General features: G+C 41.1%; 1 protein-coding gene across 2 annotated transcripts in view; it reads left to right on the top strand.

Annotated features, from left to right (window-relative positions):
- Positions 1–16,776, top strand: part of DENND5B (DENN domain containing 5B) — a 118,412-nt gene that overhangs the window by 51,632 nt on the left and 50,004 nt on the right. For both annotated transcript variants that reach the window (XM_051615142.1, XM_051615132.1), the window contains 2 exons: positions 4,705–4,814; positions 9,377–10,043. In XM_051615142.1, the coding sequence (XP_051471102.1) occupies positions 4,705–4,814; positions 9,377–10,043 (777 nt within the window). The remainder of the gene's footprint in view (positions 1–4,704; positions 4,815–9,376; positions 10,044–16,776) is intronic.

Below are 16,776 nucleotides of genomic sequence, written 5' to 3'. Positions count from 1 at the left end.
AGAATAGGGATTCAATTTGCTTTTGATACTTGCTTAATTTTTAATGTGCTATTTTAATCCTCTTCTGGAAGCTAGGAAACAAGCACTTAAATAAGCACACAATAGATCTAATGAAAATTCACTCTTTGCCTAGCAGCTAAATAAATATTATTTGCTACACGTGACTCTACAGTTCAGAACTACCAAGGCTGAGAGTTGATAACATCAGTTACCCTTCGGTCCAGAGCCCTTCCCTCATGTTTGCCAAGAAGGTTTTGCTCCCTGTGGTTTTCTTCCAGTTTCTTGTCCATGTGGAGCTGCCTGTCACAGTCCTTGTCTCTTGTCTCATTTCAGTGAGAGCCGGGGTGTTTCCTGCCATGCTGGCTGCTTTCTGTCATATCTTTGTACTGTTTCTTTCCTAAATTAGGTATCTCCTCTAAAACTTAACCTGCCTGTGTTCCCAGGAGGTAGCTTTGTATGGAGTGTGCCATGTTGTGTCCTTTTGAGCTAATGACTGATTCACTGCAGTGTGCTTTCTTGGCATTTCTCTTTTGTCTCATGATCACTGTTTGAGAAAATTGTGTTTACTGTGTGTGTGTTTTACTTTTAATTATTTTTTAAAAAAAAACCCAAACAAACACTGTAGTAGTAAAATGCAAACCCTGCAGAGACTCTGCAAAGGTAAGTTATTTGTGCTAGTTACTTTTCTGGATAAACTTAATCCATGTTGTCAGCCTACTAGGCCACTGTTACTGCTTGTTTTGGGAAGCTGGATTTCTTAAAGCAATACTTGTACTTCATTTAAAAAAAAACAAACCACAAAACTTTGTAGATGTGTCTGTCATCTAAACAACTGCACAAATATTTGTAGCCACATACAAATTACTGGTCATTTCCAAAATTTGACTGGAACCCTCAGTTTCTCAATATTACAATGTTTATTGCCAAATACACCTTGTTCTTCTCCACTGGTTCTAGATGGTGCCAGAATAATGCACATCAAGGTGGGCTTGTGGTTTTGAGGGAAAATGAGACGAAGGATATTCAGTAACAAGAACAGCAAAGAATCAAGGCCTTCCCCACTCATATCCCCAGTGATGTATTTTTTGGTCTAACTTGGAAATAACTACATCTTCTTCTGTTGGGATTAGTTAGTAATTGAGCCACCGAACTAGGAGAGGAGGGTATTTTCCCATGCAGAATCCTTCCAGGATCGTTTCCTGAATCTCTCTGAGCAGTCTGACATGCTTCCAGAGTCTGCCAGTGCTGCCCTTAACACCAGAGGACAGGTTGAAGGCAAGACAGCACCACGCCACAGCTGCCCTTTCTGCTCCACCACAAACTTAGACGGTGCAACCAGAACAGATAGCTACAGTTACCAGGTCCCCTCTGTCTCTGGGTGCACATGGAAGCTATATAGGTGAAACCTGGACAGTTTGCTGTCCCACTCAATCTAAGCACACAGAGCCACGTCCCCTGAGATGCCATGTCTTAGATCTGCTGGAAGCAGGGCTCTCCTGAGCATGCCCAGCACACAGGGCAAAGCCTGCCCCCATTCCTTTGCTGCCTATAAGTGAACACAGGTGCCAGAAACAGTAAATAATGTGATTAATATGCATTATTACAGTTATGTGCTAATACCAGATGAGTAATGAATTTAGTTGTTCCCTGTCATCACTGGGGGCTATCGCTCAAGCAAAAGGTGTTTTTACAAGACCTATATGATGTAGGTTAGAAAACTGGCTCCCAAAGAGCCACCCATGAAGTGCTCAACCAGTGAAATGCAGAGGTGATGGGTGCCTCTGAACCACACAAATTACCCAATTAGCATCTGTCAGGTTATAGTAATGGGTTTTTTTTTTTTGTCATGAAAAAGGAAATCTCTGGAGGAATTTGGACTCCAGCAATCAGTTGCTGTTAGCAATGGAGGACGTACTGGAGTCATCCAGATACTCTTCAGACTTTTTCTAGGAACGACCAAATTTAGCATCAAATATCTTACCTTTCTGCTAATTCATAGTTGTAAGGTAAACTGTGTCAGGTGTCAGATATCAGAAAGATTGAAAATCTAATTAGGAAATAACCTCATGCATACTTATTTGATTATGCAAGCACATTAATGACTGTTTGACACTAAGAATTAAAAATGTTGCCAAGTATGTTTTAAGTGCATACCTGGAGAGAGAATTTACACTGGCTTTGCTTGTTGGGATTTTTATTTTGTGAAACTTTAGAAATGAGCTAATGACATTGTCTTGTTAATGCCTCTGCAAAGAACTCCTGGACCAAACTAAGAGGTTATTCTACTGCCAAATTCTGTAATAATTATTTGTCCCTGTTTTTGTGTACTTGACTCTGAGCTTTGTAACTGAGTGTGGAGAGGATCTACATAGAGCTTGTGCTCTGGTCTGCCACAGCAGCTAGAGGCAAGTCTGGTCCAACTTGACAGATGTGATGAGCTAATCAGCTAAACCCTGACATGTCTTATAATTTGACCCAGTTTAGCTGATACCTACAGTTTTCTTCATTTCTATGATGCATACATTTTTGCTGGGTTTCTGGTTTGCCTTGAGCAGTTCCAGAAGCAGGCTGGATTCCCCTGCCACAACTCCTCACATCTTACCATTTCCATCTATTCCTGCCCCAGGAAATATGACTGCAGCATTGCGTCACCTTGGACTTTTTCTTCTCCCAACCACAAAAAATCCTTGTAGAAGCTTATTTCCTTTTCTCCCCCATGGCTATCCACCAGAATCAAATGAGACAGACATAATGGTAGAATACATAACTTTACAGTGTGTTTAAATAATGTCTTAAAAATGAGCCACTGGATAAAAATACCAGTATGCTTAAAAATCTCGCATTTGAGGGCAAGCGCTGTTAGAAGAGCTGGTTAGCTGCCCTCCCCCTGGCTCCCCAACTGGCTTTTACAGTGGGGCAAGGTGCAGCCCCAGCACAGCTGACTGGCATGTCTCCAGGCACCTGTACCTGCCTACACATGTCCTCACAGAGGGGAGCTCTGGCATAAGCCTCTGCTTCCCTTTCCAGACTAAGTGGGTGGCTGGCATGAGTGTAAGAAGCACCCAACCTTTGCATCCTCTTCCTCTGCCTCGCAGGTGCCACTGCCATGGGCTGGCCCTGCAGCCTGGAGAGGTTCTGCCCTCTACATGAAGATGTGTCATGGGTTTCATACAGCAAATGGTTTTCAGCCCTCCTAAAATTGCCTGAATGATTTTTACCTTGTGAATTGCCACTGTGTTTTTCTCCACTCTCTGGTGTCCCCCACAATTATCTGCAGACCCTACGTTCTGCCAGGCAAAGGCTGAGCAGCTCTGCTTTCAACTAACAGTTTGTACAGAAATTTCCTTGGATTAATTCACTCTGAGCCAAATGATTGTGTGGACGGTGCTTCACAAGGAGCAAAGGGCACGTGCCAAATGGCTGTGTCCTCAGAAACCTTTGGGTAACTGCTGCTGACCTATGAATTTTGCAACATTGCTTAGAGGCTGGTAGCTGCAGGAAGGTTGACTTGTCTTATGTAACTTGGCAAGCACAAATTATACTGCTGTGACTCATAGTTTAACTTTTCTGCAGGAACAGTGGATTGACAAGCTATTTAATATTTTTTCATCCAAAATAATCTCTCATTAAAAACATTAATGAAATACTGGTTCTGTCTTTAAATATAAACAGAAAGAATATATTTATTTTCAAGAGAATAAATCTAATTCTATTTCAGTAATGTATTTTTTAAAGTATCAATGTAGCACTAGGAAGTCCCAAAAAGCACCTTTGAATGCAAAGTAAGGTTTGGTGAAAACATTTAACAGTGTGAATTTAAGGCTTTAATCCCATTCATGTCTCTTGGGTGAGAAAGGAGCTGAACGGGGATGACCTACCTTGCTTTAAAGCAAGAAACCTGGAATCAGTAACCTGATATCTGAGAGATTATAATAATATACTGAATAGATTTTAAGAACAACTTATTTTGATTGCTGTTTTACATACTGTAGACTGTTCAATGGTGCAAACTCCATTAACAATTAACAAAAAACTCCATTCCATTAACTGTGAAGTGCACTATTTGTATGCCAGTAACTGGATGCATTTCTCCTTGAAGTCTAATTTCAGTGTTCATCTTTGCACTTGTTGGATTCTTTGTGTGGAAAACATCTGTCCTTGAAATTTGATGTGGAGAAAAGAATATGCTTAATCTTCACACAGGACTTGTGGTATAAAAAATATCTATAATGAAGCCTTGAATAATTTATAATAGCTGAGAAGTGCTCATACTTTTTATTGACTGTAAGTTTTTAAGAAACTTTCCCTCAAGTGCACTTTTTAGTGTCTAAGCTAAGTCATCTCTAGATATTCCAGCTACGGGGGAAGGCAAGGAATTGAGTTAATTGTAGGTTCTTTTTCTATAAAACTCCAGCATTAATTTTGCTCTTAACTGTAAATTTCTATGCAGAAAATACTAAGCTGGAAGCTATATTTCAACTGTAGTAAGATTTTATTATAAGATCAGACTGAATGTGAATCTTTTCTGTTTTTCTTTTAAAAGTAGTACATCAGTTTGGAGTGAAAATGCCCTTCAGATTTCACAAAAAAACCTCACAACAAAACAAAACAAAAAAACCCAACTAAGTGAAAGAAAGCTGCCCAGGCCAGCTCTCTCTGAAGCCTTACTGCTGTGACATGTCATTATTTACTCATTTGTTGCAGGAGAGAATTTTGACCAGAGTCCCTTAAGAAGAACATTCAAGTCCAAAGTTTTGGCCCATTATCCTCAGAACATCGAGTGGAACCCCTTTGACCAGGATGCTGTCAACATGGTAGGTAGAGAAACTCTCTTCTCAAGCTGTTTCCTGACAACTTCAACTCTCTTGTGGTTCCTGGGCTGTTCACAACCAGCCCTTGTAATGTCATTAACAGGCACTTCTGCTGGGACTAAAAGGACCCACTAGCCATGCTGGTTGAAAAGCTGTAGAGAAAGACGTAAGGTGAAAATGCAGGATACTTTCAGGCACTACAACAACAACAACAAAAATCCTGTGTTTCTCTCATTAGTTCTAGTTAAATCTACTATGTGATGAAACAAGTCTAACTCCAGCTCAGTGACTGGGTTGGAAGGGGTGTAGTCACCCAGCATGTACATCTGCAGGTGGGAAGGAGTTGAACCAAGGTATGTTTTGAGATACTACTATCTGTGTGAAATTTTTGAGTACAAAAATCTTTGATGCTGCATATACCAAAGGTGACAGGCATCTTTACAGAGAAGTTGGAACTTACTTTAAACCATGGCTTCTGTTGGGTGGACACTTTTAATGGCATCTCGGCACCACTGCATTATCTGTACCTCTCTTTCCTCTCAGCTAAATTTGGTGTGAGTTTGTCTAAATCCCATGAGCAGGTGTGGGAGGAGAGAACAGTTTCTGGAGTTTTCTATGAGGGCAGTGACATTAGAAGGAAATTCTTCACTGTGAGGGTGGTAAGACACTGGAACAGGTTGCCCAGAGAAGCTGTGGTCGCCCCATCAATGGAAGTGTTCAAGGGCAGGTTGGATGTGGCTTTGAGCAATATGGTCTAGTGGGAGGTGTCGCTGTCCACAGCAGGGGGGTTGGAACTAGATGATCTTTAAGGTCCCCTGGAAACCAAACCATTCTGTGAACTAATAGATCAGCGATCCAGTGGAAATTTTCCTGAAGAGATAGTGTTTCCAAAATCACCAAAGCACTTTTTAAGAATAAGTCCTGACAAAGACAAGAGATTACTGGTCTTTCAGGTAAGCTTCCCAGTACAGCAAATGCTATTAGTTTTATAACTTGAAAGTAAACAGTTATAAAATATTAAATAATATTACGAATTCCAGCTGTTTGCAAAAAATGTGGCTTGGGCCTAAAATTGGAATGTTAGTGAACTCCTTCCCTCCAGAATAGTTTAGATGTGCTTCACATTTGAGGAGGGTAGGACTACACACTAGCTGCTTCAAAACAGATCCAACCAATGTTGCAGGTATAAAGTCAAGAGAATCTCCTTGTCCTCGCCCTGGAGATAGAGAGGGGGGGAACACATAAGACCCACAATAAAGTGGGTTTTGCAAATGCAAAAAAGTGCATTTGGAAGTTCTATGCCTTCATGAAGATGCAGAAATCTGAAGTTCATCTCAATTTTCACTATATTTTATTTTTTAGCATTGCACCAAATATTTACCTTGAAAACATGGCAGCTGGAAGTAGCAGCAACAGAGGTCATCCTGTGGCACTGCACATGCATAGAGAGGCAGAGATCAGTCTGGTCACTCCCTCTGCTCACTGAGAGCTGAGGATTTTGGTCCTCTGCTTCCAAATGTGCGCTGATGGAGATGGTGTGGTATTTGGGCAGATCTCCATATCACTTTACTTATACAGAAGACACGAAGAACTCACAATAATGTTCATCAGCACAGTTAAGGTGGTAATAACTCAACTACCAAGGCTACTCAATGCCTTTTAGTTCTGCCTTTGAATTGAGGGTGTTCAGAGGAGAAGTGGTGGGTGAGCAGCAGGAATATGGCAGCAAGAGGTAACAGCTGGAATTGCTGCCTTATTTGTTTCTTACACTAGAGTTGAAAATGTCTAATATTCATGAAGTGTGATCATATTATCAGACAAAAATGGAATACTAAAACCAGCAGGAGACCTATTAAAATAATTTAACCAAGCTGCATTCAGCTGAAATTGAATACCTGAAGAAGAACATATCTTTCATTTGCAATATGTCTTGAAGAACACAAAAAGCATTTACTAACAGCAGCAGTATTTAATGGTCTTTTAAGTAATCTTTTGGAAAACTACTGTATTGTTTTGATCTGAAACATCATTTAAAGTAATATCCACCTCCACAGAATCCCTAGAGGCAATTATTGGCCTTTCTGATCTTGCCTTGCTGTATTAGTTCTGCCTATGTGTTTGCTTTATGTGAGCTTCCAGAAGCAATTTTCCTCAGAGAAGAAAATGCATAAATCCTTGAAGGTTAACCTGGGAGAAGTCTGGCTTTACTGGATGCCTAAGGAATTTTGATTGCCTTCTGAAACCATCCTGTCACTTTAAAAATAACACCCTGAAGACCCAAGCAGTCACTCTGCCTATGAGTCATGTTTTCTTTTCCCTTTCAAAGCATGTATCAAAGTGCAGAGTTCTTTTTAATAGGGATGTATTCCCTTCCATCCACTGCTTTTTGTGATTATTGCTGCCTATGTCACATACTATCTTCTGTGGCTGTTCTGCAAGTAATGTGCCAGCTGCACCAGCAGGCAAAGCTTTCACCTTCCAGCACATCCCAAGCTGTTTTCCAACACTTTCCTTTGGTGCATGTGACAAACACAGATGAGATGGGAAGTGATTGATGCCTGAGGCACTAAGATGAAAGTTTTTATGCATTAACAGCAAATGTGATGCTTTCTGTATTGCTGAAAAATGAGCCCAGGCCCTTCCTTTTGATCTTGGCTTCTTGAGTGGCTCTTCATCATTCTTCCTTGCCTTGGTGCTTTCCCAGCTTCTTTTTCTCTCTGCCTTTTTTCCTGCATTTTCTTGTAGTTCTAAAGACAGCAACAGTTCCTCTGCCAGGGCTTGCAGCCTTAAAATGTTGATATTCTGCATATGCTGGGCTGTGGCTGAAACTTAATAGATGGGTGTCCTTTATGTGTGTATATTCAATATACAAAGGATGAGGAAGTAATAATTAAGACTTGGAGGAAATATGTTTAATACAGCTCTCTGAAACTGTCTTAGCTTGGTCTGAATTTCCTTGATGCATACCTGTTCTTGATTGTACCACTAAATACAATTTGCTTATCTGGGTATTTTTCTGTAAAGTGGATAAAATAAAAACTTTGTTGAGATTAAAACCTATGATTTTGGTCCAATCAGACTTGATAAGGCTGTAGCCACCATCGAATGCCCACATTCTAGAAATAAGTTTTTATTAAGCAAGCCTGTCAAAAAAATTAGGTTAAGAGATATTGATTATGCAGAGTAAGTTTAAATGAAGTGTGAAACAAGGGGGTTTTACTATGTATTGGAGAGGCCTTAACCATGGCAATGCTGTTAATAGCTCAATAAAAACTATAAACCTGTTCAGAAATGGTTCAAGCTGCAATTTGATGGCTTATGTCAGCAAAGCCCATCAATTGAATTAAATTCTTCTACCAACTCCAGGCTACTTATTTCCCCATATATGACCTTTTTGATGAATCTGTCCAGGATGACTTAGACCTGTTCACATGTTGTGAAGTGAGTCTGAGCCACTTGCCTCATCCCAGCTGGGCTGGTAGAAGCTTTATCAGAGTGTTGAATGATCTATGTGAGATGCCCTCGTGAGGTTCAGGATAGGATATATTTGAAAATATTTCTCCTGACCTCTTCCACCATCAGAAGAATTTACTCCTGGTCAGGGTGAGACATTAGGGGATGCACTCAGCTGCATGTAGGTTCACATCCCTTGGAAAAGTTGGCTTCTAGTGTTGCCTTTTGGAGCAGGAGGAGCAATTTGAAGGGTTTCCTTCTCTTCTTTCCTTTTATTAAGTAAAGGTAAAGGAAGGTAAAGGCAAAAAGGAAGCTTGAGTTCTTCACTTATAAACATACTGATTTAGCTAGAACATAAGGAGTTTCATGCTGACACACATTCAAACACGTTTTGCTGGTTGTTTGTTATTTTGTATTAGATGGCTGATAGAATTCCTGAGGAATGCCTGGAAAAATGCCTCAAGTTATCAGTAGGGCTATGTTTCAGAGAAACACCCAGTGTAGTAGAATCACTGCAAAAGATTTTGCTGAGTGGTAAATCAAAAACGAGGCTTTCATAGAGTCTGGGTGTTTCCACCCCCATCCCTCTTCTTTCTGCTAATGTAAGCTATTTTGTAGCACTTAAGGGAGAAATAAATGTAATAGCTGTCAGTCAACTGTTTTGCTTTCTTTTAAGAAAATTAGGGAAGATCAAAGATTTCAAGAAGTCTGTAATTTTGGTTTAGTGGTATAAGATGCTCCCTTGGCTCTCTGATTTTAGAGTGCTGAGGGAACAATGTATGCAAATGAGAACAAAACTGGATGTCTTTGTGTGATGCTTAAGTAAATAAGACAAAGGCATTGAGTAATGAAAATCATTTTATAAAGTAATGGAAGTAAGTCATAATGACTTATTAGATGGGTGGTTTTGGGGGGTGTTTTCCTTTCTTCAGTCGTGCCTATCTCTTCTTTTAAGTAGCATCAGTTTTAGGCTGTTTGCTCTTGGGCTGCTCTTCAAGGGGGTTACATTATGTTATGGTGTGGTGGAAAAAAAGAAAGTGCCTGTGAAGCAGAAGTAACAAAGTAAAAGTGTAGCTTAGATAACTATATCTATTTCTTTTCTCTTTCCTTAGCTGTGTATGCCCAAAGGGCTATCTTTCCGGACACAGGCAGATAACAGAGATCCGCAGCTCCACTCGTTCATCATCACCAGAGAGGATGGCTCTCGTACATACGGGTTTGTGCTCACGTTCTACGAAGAGGTCACCAGCAAGCAGATCTGCACAGCCATGCAAACACTTTACCAGATGCACAATGCAGAGCAATACAGCAGCGTCTGCGCCTCCTCCTCATGTAGCATGGACTCCTTGGCCAGCAGCACTGACGAGGGCGATGCCACTTCCCTCGCCAAGCTCCAGAGGTACAACTCCTATGACATCAGCAGAGACACGCTGTACGTCTCCAAATGCATATGTCTCATCACCCCTCTGCCCTTCATGCAAGCCTGCAAGAAGTTCCTGATCCAGCTCTACAAGGCAGTGACCTCCCAGCAGCCACCACCTCTGCCCTTGGAGAGCTACATCCACAACATCCTCTACGAGGTGCCCCTGCCACCCCCAGGGAGGTCACTGAAGTTTTATGGGGTTTATGAGCCCATCGTTTGCCAGAGACCTGGGCCCAACGAGCTGCCTCTGTCTGACTACCCTCTGCGGGAGGTCTTTGAGCTGCTGGGACTGGAGAACCTGGTCCAGGTTTTCACCTGTGTTCTTCTGGAGATGCAGATCCTTCTGTACTCACAAGGTGGGCACTTGGCTGGCGATGCACATTGGCTCTGTTCCCAGCGGGCAGCTCCTGGGCAGCTACAGCCACCAAGGCTAATACAGAGCTGTTGATTTTCAGGGGATTTGAAAAATGAAAAATTGAGAAATTAGTCTGTCCTAGTGAAAGCACTAAATAATTGTTTCCTCCAGGCAGTCTAGATATCACTTGTTTAATTATGCATTGTATTTATCACACTTGTGACAGGTAGCAATAGAATTCACATAATTATAATCCTTACATTGCCCTTGATCATGCTGCAGGACAGCATGAAACCAATTCTATCTCTGTAAAAATACCAGCAGAAAGTAACACATCTTGCAGAGAGCGCTCTTGCTGCTTTCTTCTTCAAAGTTCAGGAGCATGGTGAAGTTTGGTGAGATTTTCTCCCTCCCATATGATGGATATGTTCTGGTTAAACCACTGGGAGTTTTTTTTAGCACTTAAGAGGCAGAAGGTTTAAGCTGGGATGGAATTGTGTGGAGTTACAGGGCATCCCTTCATAGTCCTACTTGAGATACTTGGGAGCTTTTCTGACCAGAATTTTGGTACCTTTTTTGAGACCTGTATGATTGCAATAGGCAAAGGCTCCTCTATGTTGGCAGAAGTTGCTTGCGTGGTGCCCGTCCACCTCAAAACATGCCAGCAAAAGCTTTTGGAAACCTGGCTTGTACCTCTTCTCTTGTGGTTGTGTCTTTCTGCAGTAGTGCAATGCTCTGCTACAAGTTTGGGGAATCTTGACCTGGTGCTGGCCGTGCTATGAGGTTTTACACCCCTCTTAGTCTTTCCTGTATGACGTTGATTGCTGTGAATCTGGTCCTGTTGGTATTTGGATACCAAGAGGTATGTGTTGCAATTGTTGCAATGCATCTGAGTGCCTGAAAAAGTCAGCTTCAAGTTTCCTGCTGACTTTAAAGGGATTGTCTGGACTTTTTGGAAGTTTCTTTAAGTCTCATTGGATACATGTTTGTGTTATCTGGATTCCCAAATGGCTTGTGTGATGCTGAGCCTAAATTAGTAGGAAGTGCCTCAGGGAAAAAGCTAGCGGGAGTGGTTTCATCAGATTAGAAAAAAAAAATACATACCTGAGGTATTACCTAGACTTCTCAAGATGTGTTTCAAGCAACAGACAGCTTGAAAGGGAGATGAAGAGAGAGGATGGAATGTCATCTAAAATCAGTACAGATAATGAACCTTCAGGCTTCAAAAGTGAATGCTTAGGTTTGTCATATAAAATGAAAGGTCAGTAAGTGTGTAATAGTAATACTAATGGACTGAGATAGGGGAAAAACGTTCAGGGAGGTGGAAAGAGGGTGGTTCTGCAAACGACTGAATTCAAAGGTTTGCTAGTTCTTTGCAGAGCACTTCTCCACAGGGACTCCAGGGGTTTGCTTTCCAGACCTGAAAATGAAAGGCTTTATCTGCTCTCAGTTTGAAGTGTGAGCAGAAATCCTGCTGTTAGTTTTGATTAGGCTGCTTTTCCCCTCCCTTCTGCTTCTGTGCATGTGCTTACTCCTGTCTTCCTCAATTTGAGTCGTGCTGCCTTCGCTGCTTGACACCAGGGTTCAACATTAAGCAGCAACACCACTGAAATGCCGCTCCATCCCAGCTCATCATTCCCACCCTGGCCTCTGCTTATGAGCTCACTGAAAACTGAGATATTTTGTTTTTTACTGAAAGCTAGTAACATTTGCTTGTCAGATTACATGTTAGTAATATTTTATGCTAATGAAGAACAACCTGCACATTCATTACTTCTGTAATAGTCCTTGAGACAGATACGCAATATCCACTAAATAATTTTGACTCAATTTTCAGTTCCATCAGAAGTGAGATAAGTAAGTGTTTTTCTTTCAATTATTGGCCATAATTTAAGGGTTTATTTGTTTTGGGTTTTTTTTCACTGTGGGTTTGTTTTTAAAGAAAAATAAGATAGTGAGAATTAATCCTCTCCACCCTCTCTCTCCCTATTATTGGTGAATCTAAAGATGTCCTTGACATTCCTTTACTTTCATATCTAATAGAGACACAACTTGATCATAGAATCATAGGGGTTGGAAGGGACCTCAAAAGATCATCTAGTCCAACCCCCCTGCCAGAGCAGGGGGTCCATGATGGACCATTGATGGTCCATGGGGAATAGCATAGAGTTGTATTAGGGAAATACTGTGATTATGTAAATAGCATCGTAATGCTGGTTCCCAGAGGTGAGGAATGTGGAGTGGAGGTCAAGTGCAAAGCCTCAGTTTTGGCATATCCTGATAGCTGAGTGCTTGGCTAATTGTGCACTGCAGCTTCTTTTAAATGTCAGTCTTGCCATTCCTGAAACAGAGAACAAAGCAGCTCTTTTCCTAGTTGAGATACAACCAGGCTAGATACTGCTCAAATCTCCTTTCTAACCTTTGAGATCCATTGGGGAGAAACTCTCTCTTACCTGCAAGTGTTTTTCAAGGCCAAAGATGAAAAGGAGTTTTTTACTTCTGTATAGCTGGTTCCAAAGTAACAAATGAAAGTGATTTTGCAAATTTGTCCTTCCTTCCCATTCTGTTTTAAGGAGGATGGACTCACTGGACTCTGTTTCCAGTGGCCTGGCCTTGCTGCAACCTTACTAAACGCAACAAAAGATTAGCAGAAGATGCCCTTGCATCCACAGGGTGCAATTTCAAGCAAGACAGCGTTAGTCATCCAAAGTCAGGTTCAGTGAAATGCTACAATAGTCAAGAAATCAGAGCACTGAACCAAGACCTACTTCAGTTCACCAAATTATTTCAGTGAGAGAGCCGCTAATAACACATGTGGGAAAACTAAGCTGACTTTTTTGTGTTTCTCCTAGACCTGTTGGAAGGAAGCTTTTCATTCAAGCTTGCAAAACAAAACAAAAACTACTAATAGAAAAATAATCTTTTTATAGAAAAAAGACTTATTTTGGAAAGCTGAGTGAAAATATAAACTGTTGCACAGCCGTAACCATACAACGAGCCTGCTGGCTGGCTGCTGAGAACCTTAAACTTGTCACTAAACATTTGTCCACTAAAGGGAGATTACTTTTTTGAAGCCAAGAAGGAGAGGGATGTGAAAACTGCAAACACTGGGTACAACTGGTCAAGCAGCTTTAGTTGCTAAACTTTGTAGGCAAGCACGGGCAGCAGGCTGCCTGTGAGAAGGATGGTGGTCAAGTGGAGTTGCACCTGGTTTCTGACAGTGTTGGTGATAAAAGCAGCAAAGGGCTGACAAGGAAGGTAGCACTAAGACTGTACTGACTATTCTGGAGTGGTTTTTCTCTAGTCAAGTAGGAGCTGATGATGAAAAGGTTTATTTTTAACCATGTAGCCAAGGCATAATGTTTCCAGCAGCCTGAACAAAGGCATCTAACTAAACGAAGAGATGAAAGGTGTTGGGTGACTTTACCCAGCCTGCCCTGAACGTGTTCCCAGCATGATACAAGCTTGTCTGGCACAGCTCTGCAGCGGGGATGTGACCAGACGGTATCTGTTTGTACCATGGCTGCTACTGTCCACTTTGTGTATCTAGTTGCTCTCTTTCTGGTGTTTTACAGGTGAGTGGTATCCCATCACTTGGGAAAATGAAGGGATTGTAGTGGACCGTAAATTCCCTTTGCAGCTGTCGTGTTGAAGCAGAGAGGTCAAGAGACTGATGTAAAAGAGTGATGAGCTCATTTTTCAGCTCATTTTTTAAGCTCTTTCATTCCCAAACATTTTGAACTGCAGGCAATTACCTTAATCCTGTATTTCTCTGAAGTTTCCTATCTAAACTTTAAAGCAGCCTGGTGCTAAGCAGCTATCATCATGGCTTTACAAACCACAGTTTGGGAACTGCTGGTGTGGATAGTTGTGTCATTTTGGGGCAGAAGCCACTATGACCAAGGCATTTCAGTTTGAAGATACGAAACTTCTGTACAGCTTTGGAGCAGCAAACAGTACTGCGGCAAGCCTGAAAAAACAATCCCAGGGAATCAATAAAAATCTCTGTTGATGCGTAGGTGTAATAGACTTCTCTAAGTGACAGCTTGGGCCTGCAAAGTTGGTACAGAAAGCTGTTCCTGAAAATACTACAAGCAGAACTCCTGTGGCTTCAGGTTACATCTTCCTGCATATTGAGAATACTTTTAATTTTAAGTAGGGCCAAATTTTAACACTGGGGCTTTGAAAACCAAAGGGGAGGGATTAGATATTTTTTCCCTGCAGTTTTTCAGGGGATAGTCTTTGGATTGCAGCCTTAAAACTTCACCCTCTGAAAATCAAAGCTTGGATTATGATGTGTTCCCGTGACTTTCAAAGGAAGGTCATAAGAACTATGAGACTCCCAATAAAGCAGAAAATACAGATAAAGGGTCATACTTGTTATCACTAAACAAGGCACATGGTGTAGCACACATCTAACATTGTGCAAGCTTGGGGCTTAGAGAGTTTCATTTATGAAACAGACTCGCTGTTGTAGTTTTATTACAGTTTATTCAATCATAGGAAGTAATACTCTTGAAAGTGCCCTTGATTTTATTCAGAGCACAGCTCTCCCATACAACTGTGGAGATGTAGGGGTATTGTGAATGTCCAGGCTTCCAGCAGTATCCAAGTTAATAGCTGCCACAATTTCAGTAACAAAATGCCACTGGCGTGAGATGTCTGCTGGAGAGAGATGAATTAAACTGTGGACTCCACGGAAACCTCAGCAATCCACTTCATTTTTGTATGTCTGCCTTTCCATGGATTTAAACATGAGGGGGAACATGTGGATGAGACAAAGAAACTTCTTAGGGCTTAGGCTATTTCTACTAATTATAATTTTTAGCATTTCCCATGTTGTTTTTCAAAGGCCTTGAGTAATTGCTCCTCAAAGGCAAAAATTTTTGGCATTATTTTTTTTCAATCTTAGAAATTGTAATACAGATGACTGTTATATAGTCATTACCTATAAAAAGGTGGCATCTAAATATCTTTCCTACTACAGGTCTGTAGTAAGATTAAAAGCAGAGCAGCAATTTATTTACTACATTCCCACTCCACTAGTAGTGTAGAGGAAGATTTGGCAACGGCTTTTACCACTTTGCACACACAATCTCCATCCCTTCTCTCCTTTTTTTGGTTGGATCTTTTGATTTTTCCATTATAAAATACCTTTACCTTGTAAGAAAGGGGGGGGAAGAAGTTAAATAAGGCCTTTGCATTCCAGCTTTGGCAAATGCCAGATAAATAACATGGCAGTCAAAAGTGGCCTTCAGCAAAGTTGTTGCCTGGTAGGGCCTGTGCCCTCCCAGCCACTCTGCCCCAGCAGCCATGGGGATGAGCAAGGGGCTCCCTCTGTCATCAGGGGCATCTTCGTATGTCCTGCTGCCACCTTGTCAGCTTGTCACAGACTTCTGCCCTGCTCTTGGGAGACTTAACCGTGTTGGTAATGGGAGCTAATTCAGGTTTTCCTGTGAATTAATTTATAAGGTGGCTCTTAATCATCAACTAATTTATGCTGAACCACTAATGGCAGGCTGTAACATGGATAAATCATATAAATGGATATTTATTGAAGTGGAAGTGATTGTTTTTTTCCATTAAGCATTTGGCAAGGAGGGAAAATGGAAAGAATTAGCCTTGGTGAATGTCTGCCTCAGGATGTTTCCCTTGGGGCTGAGCTGACCCCCAAGCTGAGAGGCTCGTTCTTGGTTCAGGCAATTAGATGCAGGCTAGTCTTGATCATCTGGTTTAAGAAAATATGTATTTTCAGATTTGCATAAACTGCTGCTCTGCTTTTATCTTGCAATTCATGTGCTGTGTTGCTCGCTGGTAAATTCCCTCTTCTGTTGGCAAAAAAAGGGTGTTGAGTTGCCGTGGGTCGTTCCCGAGGACAGTCTGATGGTTACAGTCCTTGGTCACCAACCTGTCCAAGTGTACCAAAGGCAGCATGAGTGCAAGGTGATTTCTGTAGTAAATAAGCATTTCCTGAAACATTTTTGTGCATTTTATCTGAACATCTCTTGAAAATCACCTGGTTTGGCTTGTCAGTCATCACAGCTGCCGGTATACAAACCAGATGAAAGCTGGAAGCTTCCAGGGCTCTTTGAAGTCTGCAACACTTATATGTGTTGCCTCTGTGAAGCTGTTGAGATCTGATTTGAAAACTTTTGCTTTCATACACAATTTGTGTCTCAGACGTGAATTTCAGATTTCTTTTTTCATCTGCAGTATGCTATATATAAACATTACAGATCTGAAGGTACCGAGCCACTAGACAGGTCTCATAACTGTTGTGCACCATTCCTGACTCATGCTCAGCACTCAAAGCAAAACATTAATAGTTATTTTCCAGTTCTTCCAATATACCTGGCTCAGCTAATCTATATCTTGTTACAAAAAGTAGTAGTTGAACAGCAATTGCTTATAATATTTTGACTGAAGAGGTAGTGTGTAGAAAAGCAGTTAGTCACAAGAATGTTTTAAAGCATGTTCAGGTGTTTCTCTCTGAAGAATTAACTCTTCTTAAAATTTATTGATTTTATTTTCTCTGTTGCTAGCTTTGCTTTGTATAAAATTATTGCTTAGAATAGTTTTGTTCCTTTTGATAAGTGCTCTTTGAGAACATAACCTGATTATCATCGTCCAGGATACATATTTAAATCTGTGGCTTTGCAAATCTGCAGTTACACTTTATGCATGCTCAAAAAGCAGTAGATAAAAGGAAGTGGTGTCCAGGTAACCCACCTTTT

Source organism: Apus apus, chromosome 1 (assembly GCF_020740795.1).
Source record: "Apus apus isolate bApuApu2 chromosome 1, bApuApu2.pri.cur, whole genome shotgun sequence".
NCBI classification, from domain to species: domain Eukaryota; kingdom Metazoa; phylum Chordata; class Aves; order Apodiformes; family Apodidae; genus Apus; species Apus apus.
Note: the sequence above shows the minus strand (reverse complement) of the source record. Positions and strands in the feature narration are given on the sequence as shown.